At 45.2% G+C, this 12,272-nt stretch overlaps 2 protein-coding genes across 7 annotated transcripts; one reads left to right on the top strand and one right to left on the bottom strand.

Annotated features, from left to right (window-relative positions):
• Positions 1-3,738: 3,738 nt before the first annotated feature.
• LOC108163515 (calcium uptake protein 1 homolog, mitochondrial) lies at positions 3,739-6,932 on the top strand. 6 transcript variants are annotated; one of them, XM_033393344.1, is made up of 9 exons: positions 3,739-4,132; positions 4,199-4,391; positions 4,838-5,000; positions 5,130-5,167; positions 5,225-5,339; positions 5,396-5,556; positions 5,756-5,764; positions 6,026-6,485; positions 6,548-6,932. In XM_033393344.1, exons 1-9 carry the CDS (start codon positions 3,837-3,839, stop codon positions 6,700-6,702), a joined length of 1,590 nt encoding a protein of 529 aa, XP_033249235.1. In that variant the 5' UTR covers positions 3,739-3,836; the 3' UTR covers positions 6,703-6,932. The 6 variants fall into 6 exon arrangements, with proteins under 6 accessions (XP_033249235.1, XP_033249237.1, XP_033249236.1 ...); XM_033393345.1 differs by lacking the exon at positions 4,838-5,000 and adding an exon at positions 4,542-4,701 and having other exon boundaries at positions 3,741-4,132; XM_017298849.2 differs by lacking the exons at positions 4,838-5,000; positions 5,756-5,764 and adding an exon at positions 4,542-4,701 and having other exon boundaries at positions 3,742-4,132.
• LOC108163514 (zinc finger protein 771) lies at positions 6,813-9,645 on the bottom strand. The gene is made up of 3 exons (XM_017298846.2): positions 9,436-9,645; positions 8,444-9,224; positions 6,813-8,373 (listed from the first exon to the last, which is right to left on the bottom strand). The coding sequence occupies exons 2-3, from the start codon at positions 9,219-9,221 to the stop codon at positions 7,418-7,420; spliced, it is 1,734 nt and encodes a 577-aa protein (XP_017154335.1). The 5' UTR covers positions 9,222-9,224; positions 9,436-9,645; the 3' UTR covers positions 6,813-7,417.
• Positions 9,646-12,272: the final 2,627 nt, after the last annotated feature.

Genomic DNA, 12,272 nt, shown 5'->3' with positions numbered 1-12,272 from the left:
ATGAAACAGCGCAGTAAGTTTGGTCATAAATCACATCTAGCCAACGAGTGACTCAACCAAGTTGACTACTCGTATGAAATACTGCTGGAAAATCTCGTGCCCGCACAGATAATCAAATGTGGTTCAGCTGTCAAATTAGTGGAGCTCATACACATAATCCCATATTTGTATGTGCAGTGCACACAGAGTGGCCTAAGTGACAGCTACAAATCGCTGCGAATTGGACACGAAACAAACTAATCATGTATGCCCAGGCAGGTCCTCCGACAAGGAAAGGATACGAGCAGTCCTAGAACAGAGAGGGAGAGAAAGAGAGGAGAAAGTGGGATATCCAATCGATAAATGCATGCAATGCTGGATGGAAAAAGGCAAAAGGACACACATAAAGCGAGGACAAAGGAGCAGGAATAAACAAGCAGGGCAAAGGCCAAGAGGAATGTTGTTTTTGGGAGAGAAAGAGTGCCGGAGGAGCCGGAGATAGAGCTAAGTCGGAGCTGGGACGCTGGAGTTCGGGTTTAAGTTGGAGTTGACTTACTCCCAATTGGTATTGGCATATTGGGCAAAGTTTTCCAACGCCAAAGTGGATTGCCCCTTGATTAATTAAAAGCTCTTTGGTGCTGCTTCCATGTGGGTGTATGTTCTCTGTATGTGGAAATTCACCTTTTCCTAGTGTTCCTCCTGTTGTTCCCAGGTCCTTGCGCCTCTTCTTAGCCATGGGGCTTTGTGTGGATGTGGGATGGTGTGCTATTGACAAAAGGCATTTGCAGCAGTCAAGGACGCAATCGAGTTGCCATTGCAAATTCAAAGGACTCGGCAAGGAGAAGAGAGAGAGAGCCTGAAAGCTATCCGGAGAGCAGGGAGGCAATCTATCCGGAGAAACAGTAGGAGCGGGACATAGCGTGGCATGAGCTAGAGAGCTGGAGAGCTAGCGAGCTAGAAGTCGGGCAAAAACCCCAGTTCCCAAAATAGTCCTTTAAGTCCTGCGCAAAATGTGTGCCAATTTGGGTGTTTGTATTGTGTGTCCTTTGCTAATGATTTCCCCAGCTTCCAGCTGTTACGGAATTCGTAGCAGGATCTAGTATACGAAGTCCCCCACTGAAGCGTAAATCAATTGCCTGCCAAAGCAACAAAAGACGTAACGAAGTCGGGGACAAAGAGACCAAGACTCGAGCTAATTGCCTAAAGGTGACCCAGCCAAATGCCAGTCCTTGCGATAATTAACATCCCAATTAAGTGGTAAGTCCCCGCCACAATCATGAGCAGTCTCATCCGCATCCACGTCCACAGACAATTTGAGTCATTATATAAACAAATGAACCAGAAATTGGCCAAACAAACAGCTCCTCAAAAAGGTAATGTAATAAAGCAATGAAAAGAGTCTCAGCCACTGCCACTGCCATAAGCTCTAAATATAGCGGGGAGATGGCGTGACCAGATCTCGCATGAGCATCGATATAAAACATGAACACGAACCAGAGACGTGGGCTGTGGGGCACTGGACTGGACATTGAGTGCAAACATGGAGCTAACGGAAGAGCAGCCTGTGCTGTCTGTCTGTCTGTTTGGAAGATATGAGGATTAAGAATGCTAAAAGCGAATAAAGAGAAAGACAGGTTGAAATTTTATTGCGTTTGTGTAGTGCAATGATTGGGAGACACGATTGGGGGATGTACTCAAAATGTTTCCTATGGAAAGAAAGTAGCATTATTGAAGGAACGGAAACTGGTTTGGTGAAAGGAACTCTTAAGAATCTTAATCTGGAAATCTCACATCTTTTTCATTAAACGTCTCCTTAAGACCTAGGATTACCCAATAGTAGTTCATCATCTTTAAAAACAGAATGTTAGGTCTGAAAGAATTGGCAAACATCGTTCCAGAGGCTTCGTAAATATCAAAATATTATTATCATTTATTTTCTTGAATAACTTCACAGAATAATTAGCCCTATATCTTTAAGATGACAATCATTTCTATAGCGACTAACCCCAGAGACCAACATAAACTATCCCCACTAAAATACATGTTTCGTTTTAATTGCAACTTTCCTCTTCTTAATAGGATGTTGATAGCGCTGTCATCAATTTCAATCTTCCAGCAAATCAACTTCCCCGCCTACGCCATGTCTTATTAACCCATCATCAGATCCGCATAGGAGGTACCCTTCGCTTACCCTTTCCGAAAATCATCCTGAAATGACCACCAACCTTATTGTAGCTTTATCAAGTGCCGGCCATCCTACAACCTTAAGAAAAAGTTCTGTCCAGCTCTGGATACCATTAACATGAGTTCTCGTGTCTCTCCTGCGATTAGGAATGGGGGAAACCGGTTAACCTATGGATTCATCCATGGATGAAGGCCAACATCCAAAGGGACCAGGGGGGCAGAGTGCCCAGAGTCAGGCCTAATGGCGCCAACGCCGATTACCAGAACATAGACATTAAATGCAGAGAGGAAGTGACATTAATTGCATTGATTTAGCGTGCCCCTTCAGTCCAGCTAGGCACTGATAAAAGTTTGCCAGGGCTCCATTATTGAGTGGTGGTTCCATACGAAAGTCCAGCAGGAGGATGGTTGTACGACGGCGTGGAGGGGGGCTCTGAAATGGAAATAAGTGGGGTGTCCGTGTCTGTTCCGTTTAGGCCAGTCAATGCGTATGCAGCTCCAACTATTTGAAATTGTTACTAATGAGAAATTAATTTGCAAAATGCTAATCAAGTGGTTGCATTCGACAGGCAGTGGTTGGCCATTTGGTCGGATCTCCATTCTAATTCCATTGCAAACGGATCGAAACGAGCCGAACCGGGAGATTTAATTAAGGCGATTGTCAGTAGAGGTATTTTGACATAGGCCTAGCTTGGACTAATGTCGATTTAATTGTTTTCACTTGCCAGAAAAAATGAAAAAGAAGTCTAAAATAATTAAAGCAGGCTTTAGCAACGTGATTCACAAAACCAAGAGCGGGCCTTGCCAGTATGTCTTTCCAATCAAGTGCCTAAGCAACATGTTGCCACTAAACACTACACTGTGCTACAGAAAATGTACGTTTATGAAACGTATGAAATGGTAACAAATGCAGAGATCACAATAGAGAGTTTTGAGCTTACAACGTTGCGTATCTGCTAGGTATACGAATAGAACATATACTATTGTTGAATCGGCTTCGAATACGCAGATCAAGAGTTATACTTATTAAACTCTTGTAAAAAGTACATTCAAAATTTTGATTTTTGTAGCACAGTGCTATTGTTAGCCCAGTGCTGTACAGCGATAAATAAGCATCGCGCCATAAATACTTCATCGGACAGACAATTTGGGGCGTGTGTTACATTAATCAAAACCTGAGGAATATTTCACCTGGTGGTTGCACTGCACCTTCGCCGCATTGGGAGTGCAATCAGCATTTCAATTTGCTCAGACGCCCACGCGGTGGTCACTTTTTATAGTTTCGTGCGTGCATGCGAGTGTGTGCATGCGTGTGAGTAATTGAATCTGCTGATTGATTGATTGTGATTGATTAATGATATTTAAAGTGCGTGCGTGCTGACGCTGCAATGGCATTGCAGCTTCTTGGAAATGCGCCTCGAGGCAAATCAATAGAGTAAACACTTTACTTTAGACAGGAAAAAGAAAGCAGAACAAATTCGAATTTACCGCCATTTGAAGAGCTCTCTGACAAAAGCTGCTCGCTTTGCAACTCACCTGCGTGCTGCTCTGTTACAGCTGTGCACAAACATCACATACGGTCACACTCTTTTGTTGCCAAAAAAAAAATGTGCATATAAAACCGAAAAAATTTCTTAAGAAAAGCGAAAAACAACCGAAAAAGGATATTGAAAATGTCTGTGCTGCGCTTCCTGGTGACGCGCCAGGTCCTGGCCGCACTGTCCAGGCCGGCGTCCATCAATCTGCTGCAGAATCGGGCACAAGTCGCACTCGCCTCCACCCTGGCGAGCAGCAGCACCAACAGCTGTCTGAAGGCAGCCACCTCAATTTGCGATGGGAATCCCTGCCAAATGCAGATTAGAGGACACAAACGCTTTGGCCATCAGCAGGAGAAGACCCCTCAAGTGACCAAATACTTCCATGGACTCATCCTGAGTCTGTTCATCATATCCGTGCTGGATTGGGGAAAGTAAGCAGCGAGCCATAAAGAAGACTACTACGTACATTCTGTGGCTAAAATGGAATCTATTTTTAGAGTGAAACGTTTGCTGATGCCCAAAGTGGATGCAGATTCCGGCCAGCGCCCGTCTTCGGCAGCTGGCGTGAATGGAGAGGACAGCTCGGACGACTCCGAGAGCGACGATAGCGATGAGGACGAATCCAGCGGCGGCCTGCATCTGCATGAGGGCAAGAAAATCAGGGAAAAAGTTGGTTTCCGCGAGCGCAAGGTACAATCCAGCTTATAGGAAGCTGTTCCCCTCTCTTTTCCTTCATTAAATTGTTTTCTTTTACCAATATTTTTGTTTTTTCTTTTATGTTGTCCCCATCTATATGTATTTTGCGTTGCCATTACACTCCACACACACACACCCATGAAGATTATTGAGTATGAGAACCGCATCCGTCAGTTCTCCACGCCCGATAAGATCTTTCGGTACTTTGCCACAGTGCGTCTGCAAGATGCCGCACAGACGATTGTGTGCATGACACCCGAGGACTTTCTGCGCTCCATCTATCCGGGCATCAAGCAGCCAGATGGTAAATCTTTCATCCTGTTCCCATCCTTCCCTCCACTAACATCAGTTTGTAGTTCCCGTTGGGTTTTTGTTTTTGCCTGTCTACTACTGCTCGTACGATTCCCTAAGCTAAGCTAAGTTAATGTCCTTTGCCTTAGATCATTGAGTATGAGAATCGCATACGTCAGTTTTCCACGCCGGACAAAGTATTTCGCTACTTTGCCACCATCCAAGTGCCAGTTGCCGATGATCGTCATGAGGTCTACATGACACCGACCGATTTCTTAACCAGCATGACGCCAGGCATGAAGCAACCCGATGGTATGTGCTAGATAACCAAACAATCAAAACCCCCACTCAAAGATAGCAGCAAAATTGGTTCTTTACTAATACTCTGAAAGTCTCATTATGGATTAAGTTTACTAAACGGACTTTTTCTGCTTTTTTTAGGTCTTGGTCTGGATCAGTATCGTCGCTATGATCCCAAGGTAAGGCTTTGATTATTTACGAGGCACAGCTGAAAATAAACCGTGCTTCCTCTACAGTCTGTTGGCGAACAACTGAACCTTCACTTGGAGAAGAACAGCATATTCTATAAGCTGGGTTCCTATGGTCTTATCACCTTCTCCGACTACATTTTCCTGCTGACAGTGCTCTCAAGTAACTCAATTAAGGAGATATCTATTCCCCTATTAATTTGTATGATTCTTGCCCAGTTTCCCGACGACACTTTGAGATTGCCTTCCGCATGTTTGACCTGAATGGCGATGGTGATGTAGACTGTGAGGAATTCGAGATGGTGGCCACTCTGGTGCGGTCGCAGACGAGCATGGGTACCCGACATCGCGATCATGCCAATACGGGCAATACCTTTAAGGTAAACACGGGGTAAAAGATCGCTTGGAGTGTGATTGTATGAAGGAGACCGAAAGAGTACCACCACATGTTGTACTAAACGAATCCTTTTTGTATATTTTGTATATTCTCTGTCTTTTGGCTTTGATCCTATATTGAACGCGTGTCTAACTGTGTACATATCAAATCTTAACTTCCCTCTGTTTTTGACGTACTTACAGTCCTTGAAGGTACTTTTGTGTGATAATGCTTATTCATTTCTTTTGCCTTCTCAAAATCTGTACATACCTTTATCTTAACCCCAACACCCCCATATTCTCACCGAACTAGTCAACCACCCACCACCACCATACACACAATCATTATTTGCCTCTCCGCTCGGAACGTAACTTACGCACCTGCTCCCATGCACCCCAGATTAATCTTCTTGATGTTTTTGCCCTAACTTTTATGGAAGATCAGTGACAAGTTCTTTGAAATCCTCTCCACAGGGCGTGAATTCCGCTTTGATCACGTACTTCTTTGGCCCTAATATGGATGAGAAGTTGACGATTGAAAAGTTCTTGGACTTCCAAGAGCAGCTGCAGCGTGAGATCCTCTCTCTGGAGTTCGAGAGAAAAGAACCCAATGATGATGGCAACATCACGGAAGCTGATTTCGCTGAGCTCCTTTTGGCCTATGCGGGTTATCCCTTGAAGAAGAAACAAAAGAAATTGAAGCGTGTGAAGCGTCGCTTCCGTGATCATGGCACGGGCATATCCAAGCAGGATTATCTGGACTTCTTCCACTTTTTGAACAACATCAATGACGTGGACACTGCCCTGACCTTCTACCACATTGCGGGCGCCTCCATTGATCAGCAAACGCTGCAGCATGTGGCCAAGACAGTGGCTTTGGTCAATCTATCGGATCACGTGGTGGATGTTGTCTTCACCATCTTCGATGAGAACAGTAAGGGCAATCTTCGGAGATATAATGGAATGCTATACAACTCTCTTTTATCATTGATTTAGACGATAACCAGCTGAGCAACAAGGAATTCATTTCGGTGATGAAGAATCGCGTTCAACGCGGCCTGGAGAAGCCCAAGGATACGGGCTTCCTCAAAATGATGCGTTCGGTGTTCAAGTGTGCTAAGGAGACCAAGCCTGTTCTCTTGGACATATAGTAAAGGGTTCGCGGGGGTCCTTTGTGGACTCTTCTTCTACTTGTGCCCCAATCTTAGTCATTTCTCCTACGCTTATGGGTCTCTGCCTTATTTATGTTTTTTGTTTTTAATTATTCTCTACTGAAATCGAGTTTAGCTTTATCCCTATCCTTGGGGGTTCTTTGACGATGATGATTATATCTCTTGTACAGTTCACCAACTCTTGTGCGCTTAATACGTTTACTTTTTAATATCATAATAAATATAAATAATTAAATTAAAAGATAAGCCCCTATTTTTAGGGCATTTTGTTTAGTTCATAGATATGTATGTATTTCTTATCATATGGATTAACCAAGCAGTAGTGATATATAAAAGAATTTACTCCGTGCTTCATTCTATCGGTAATTATTACTGGAAGTCCACTGCGATTGCGATTCTTTCACTGGGTTAGATGGACTTTATGTATAGCTGGAAAAAGGTAGGTGAATAGAACTTAAAATAAAATATGAATGTTTCATTCGTTGTAGTGGATTATACATATAGGAAATACTGCCTTACAGGATAGGAATGTCTTGATTTTAAGCAGGATTTGTAATCCTGTTTGAGAGAAACCACACCTCTCCTCACTCACAGTGGAAGTTAATAAAATAACTAAAATAAATAAATGATTCAATCATCGTATAGAAAATTCGTTCTTTCGATCCGTTTGGTGGCATCACAGTTAGGTCTCCAGTTAGGTCCCCTGTTCCTCGACGTCCACATCATCCACACTCATGCCGTACAGCTCCATGTCGTGCTGCTTGAGATGTGCCGTGTACGCATCCAGTTCGGTGAATCTCTGCTGGCACTCGCAGCACTCCAGCCAATCCTCCACCGAACTGTCGCCGTCATCGCTCTCATAGGCTGACTTCTCCTCCTGATGCGAGGCTTTGTGGGAAGTGTAGTCCAGATAGTCCTGGAACCTCAATGGGCAGCGCAGGCACTTGTACCAGCGATCCCGGACATGGGTGACCATGTGCTTCTTGAGGGTCGAGCACTCGCGGAATGGCTTGCGGCACTTGGTGCAGCTGAAAGGCTTCTCGCCGGTGTGGATCATATAGTGGCGCTTGAGGTTGTGGCGCGTTCCAAAGGGACGGTGGCACAGCGGGCAGGGATAGGAGCGGCGACTTCTAGAGGGCCTCATCGGGGAAGCTGTGACTGTGGCGTCATTGCTGAGGGACGAGGATGAGTTGGCGCTGCTGCAGCTGCGTGGCAGGGGCGGGCGAGCAGTTGCAGGTGGCTGTACTGGTGGTGGCGGTGGCACAACTACCTCTGGGGCGGGTGGGGTGTGCTGTGGTATTATTGGTACTAGGGTCACGGTCAAGGTGGGTGGTAGCGAGGGCGCTGCCGGTGGTGGTGTGGCATCCTTTTGATCCTCCTCTCCGTCGTCCTGCTCCTCCTCATCATCTTCTTCCATCTCTTCCACAGGATCATCCTCTGCTTGGTCTGCTTCTTCCGTATCCGGCTTCACCATGAGATTCTTGCTCTCGCAGTCCGCACAGCGCGTCGAGTCCTGCTCTATGGGCGGTCCCAGATGGCAGATCATGCAGATGAACAGCGGATCATGAGAGTGCCTCCGGCGATGCTTCTTCAGATCGCTAAACTCTCGGAAGCGACGCTCGCACAGATCACAGGGAAAGGGACGTTCGCCTGAAAAGGGAAAGGGATTAGTAAATGGTAAATGGTGGAACAGCGAACTGTCTGGGGACCGATCTCTCACCTGTGTGTATCATCATGTGGCGCCGCAGATTATAGTTGGACTGCACCTTCTTCCCGCAGGCGGCGCACTCGAAGAGATGCCGTCCCCGGCGGTTAACATAAGGGCGTCGTTTGTTTGGTCTGCGGGGACCATGCTTCTTCTGCTTGGTTGGCCGCTGTTCCTTCTCTTCTTCATCCTCTGATTGCAGAACAATCACTTGTGCCAGCTCCTCTTCTTTCAGTTCACAGCTGACGGCAGCCAGTGGCAGAGTATCCTCATCGCTGGGCTCTTCTGGATCCTCTTCTTGCTCCTCATCGCTGTCGCTTAGCTCGATCTCCGCCACAATGCGCTGCTCTACTCTGGGTATCAATTGGATGTCGGGTGATGTACGTTGCTGTGGCCAAATTCCTGCCAAGCTTCTGGCTGCACTGATGATCAAACCGGACGGTGGCTGTTCCTTCTGCTTTACTCCCTCTTCATCGAGCACAATGATTTCCAGGCAATCCTTCTCTCTTTCCAGACGACGCTGCCTTTCCAGCTCCTCCTGCTGCTGTTGCTGCTGCTGCTGGCCGATTCTCAAAAGCAGCGCCTTGATCTTCACATCATCGATAGATACAAAGTTCTCCTCCGGCTCGTGGTACTCGTATCGAATGGCATCCTGTGGCAGCATCTCGCAGCTGGCATCGTAACACGACGACGCACTGCAGCAAGAGAGGGGGCATTCAGAGCAGCATTCCATGCAGGACGCAGCGGGTGGTGCTCCAGCGGAGCACGTAGACTTACTCAAAGCCAGCTCCATGGCCTGCAAAACAAGTAAAAGAGAGATAGAAATAGTGACACACCAATTAACAGTTACTCAAAGTTAGTCGTGTATGTATGTATATGCATCCCCCTCACTCTTGCTTAGTAAAGAGTAAAAGAGAGATAGAAATAGTGACACACCAATTAACAGTTACTCAAAGTTAGTCGTGTATGTATGTATATGCATCCCCCTCACTCTTGCTTATCCTTACCCGCAGAGGATCAGCGTCAACAAAGGCTGAGAGCAGAAACAATTTCCAACTTTCTGTTTTTTTGCGCTGCAAATTTTGCGAATAATATTATTGGCGCTCGCTCCCGGGTTGCCCGTCTGCCTCTGACGCCGTGCGAGTGAAGAAGAAACTGGATTCGCGGCTTCGGTGCTCGGGCTCAGCAACCTCTCGACAAAAGTCGAGTTTCAGCAGTCGACGCTGGCAGCGACGCCAACGTGACCTGCCCCCCCCCCCTGTTGGTGTCTGGTCCGTCTGCCTGGTCTGCGCTGTCTGTGAATCAGCGAAGCGCGAGAGCACGAGAGAAGGCAACTGCGCTGCAGGCTTTTTTTCAACACACGAGCGCAGCGTTGGCGTTGGCGTTGGTGCTCTGCCTCTCCTATCACCGCCCTATCCACTGTGTTTGCGTGCGTTGGTTGTTAACTTGATTTTTCTTTGGGGGACGCTGCATGCCTGCCTGCTGCCTGGCCTGCCACACACACAAATCGAAAAAAACAAAGAAAATGCGCACAGGGCGGACCGAAAGCATGCCCCAAAGCTACAACAACACTGCAACTGCAACTGCTACAGCCGAAGCGGAGCAGCAACAGCAGCAACAAACTCACGATTTTCAAGATTACTCTGAGAGTGGAGCCCGAGCCAGAGCAGCGCACCCAACAGACGGCAATCTCAATGACGTCCGAGCGCCGTGCACAATAATTTTGTTCTCTTCGTTTATTTGTTGTTCTTTTTCTTTTCCATCTCCTTCTTTGTGCTTCCTGCCTGTTGCTGGTCTTCACTCCTCCCCTCCCCCCCCCCCCCCCCCCCTAGCACACCTTACGCCTTAGTGATCGGCCTTTAAGTGGTGAATAACATCGCGGGGAACGAACCCTTTCGGTGGAAACTTGCACGAGGTTTTTGAATAGCGTGAGGTGAGATGCAGCGGAGAGAAGTACTGGAATGGCGTGTGAAATGCTCATTTGTATGCCTCTAGCGTGGGGGCCCATTACCCATTTCATAGAGAGTTCTGGCTCGGATCTAGAGATCTCCTCCTCCAATGCTTGGCTAGGCTCTCGATCCGGGAACGGGGGCAATGGAAACGGGAATGAGAATTGGATTGGATTGGATTGGCGATCGTGACTACAAGTACGAGCAACACCGCGCACACTTATTTCTTGTTGCTCTTTCAGTTTTCGCTATAAAACTTGTTTATATCGTATCCCCACCGTCCACCATCAACATCCACACGCTGCAAACGCCCACTCGGCCCGGGCCTGGGGGATTGCCGCCGTCATGAACATCCGTGTCGGGGCCTGGCTGTACATGCGCATGCCGTGTGCGGGTGTATGTGTGTTCGTGTGAGGCTGCTGCATATGTGTATATCTGGAGAGCAATGCTCGGCACGATAGTGCCCCCAGGTGTTCGAACTTTTTCGCAATGTGTAAATGAAATTTATCTGTATATGGAATGGAATATACATACGCGTAGATACATACATACATATATGTATAGGGTTTGGCAATAATCATGATATCACGATAATTGGGGGCAATCTGTTTTCGCAATTCCTTAATATTCAATTTTCATTGACTGCTAAATTTTTTCTCATATTTATTTATTATTTGCGCTTGTAAAACTGATGGGACCCTTTCTCAAGAGTCCTTTATTATGGACGACAGCTGGGCTTCTGTTTAACGAGAAAACTCTGCATCAGTGCTTTCATTTCGATATGATAATTAGTGGCAATCTGTTTTGGATTACATTTTCATTGACATCGTACTCTTATATTACTACTAGAAGGAATGTACCTTTGACGAACATTCTCAGGGTTTTCTTAATATGTGTTTATGGTATTCACATATGTAATTCCGAGAATTCCTTGATCATAAACGACAATTGTATTTCTGGTTAGAAAGAAATGCTGGGAAGGTAACACCTCACAGGTGCTACAACTTTCAGCAATTTTGTTCTGAAATAAATAAATACGCATATAAAACTTTGATATTCTTTTATTAAGCATCACGATAAACATTGGGAACTTGCTTTGAAAGTACATTTGTATTCAGTTGTGTTTGACATGCCACTATTTTGTATATTTCAACCTTTCTAATATTCAACAGAGATATACGTTTTGCAATACGTTTAAATACTTGATAATCACCCTTATTCGGAAGACATATATCATCTTCTTTTTTTATTTACTGTGAATGGTAGATGGGGCATATCATTCGACTATCTCAGTACCTCCTTTAATATGCCTCTATCCTTCACAAGACTTTAATTTTTCATATCCACATATGCATACATATGTATATCCAAAATTTATAGTATAGATAGTGCAATGTATGTACGAATATGTGCAAAGGACTGGTAAGAGCAACCATCTCGTTTCCCCAATCTTTTTGGAATCCTAGACTTCGTAATACTTTAATTTTTTTTCCCAGAGTGTTGCATGCATTCTTAAAATGTTATAAAAAGGGGAACAGAAAACTTGTTTTTATATTATGATTATTCTGATTATTGTTAATTAATTGTTTAGTTATTAATTACTGTTCAAGAAAATCTTCTTTGGGTTTGTTTTGCCTTTCTAAAAAATAAATACAATGCGATTACCAGATTTCAGATAATATTTCAGGCACGACAGCTTTTCGAACCATTCAATACATCCCATATCTTAATTATTGACCCAAGTGTTCGCTCAAGGAATCTATGTATATGTGAACTTATATCGTGAGGATTAGTTCTTTTGATCTTTGAAGAATTCTGTAATCATATAGATACATATATGTATATTTTGTTAATGGGACCACAGGTCATCTATTCGATTGTATTCTGGATTGATA

This window comes from Drosophila miranda, chromosome 4, assembly GCF_003369915.1.
Source record: "Drosophila miranda strain MSH22 chromosome 4, D.miranda_PacBio2.1, whole genome shotgun sequence".
Classification (NCBI taxonomy): domain Eukaryota; kingdom Metazoa; phylum Arthropoda; class Insecta; order Diptera; family Drosophilidae; genus Drosophila; species Drosophila miranda.
The sequence above is the reverse complement of the archived record's forward strand: the minus strand, read 5'-3'. Positions and strand labels throughout refer to the sequence as shown.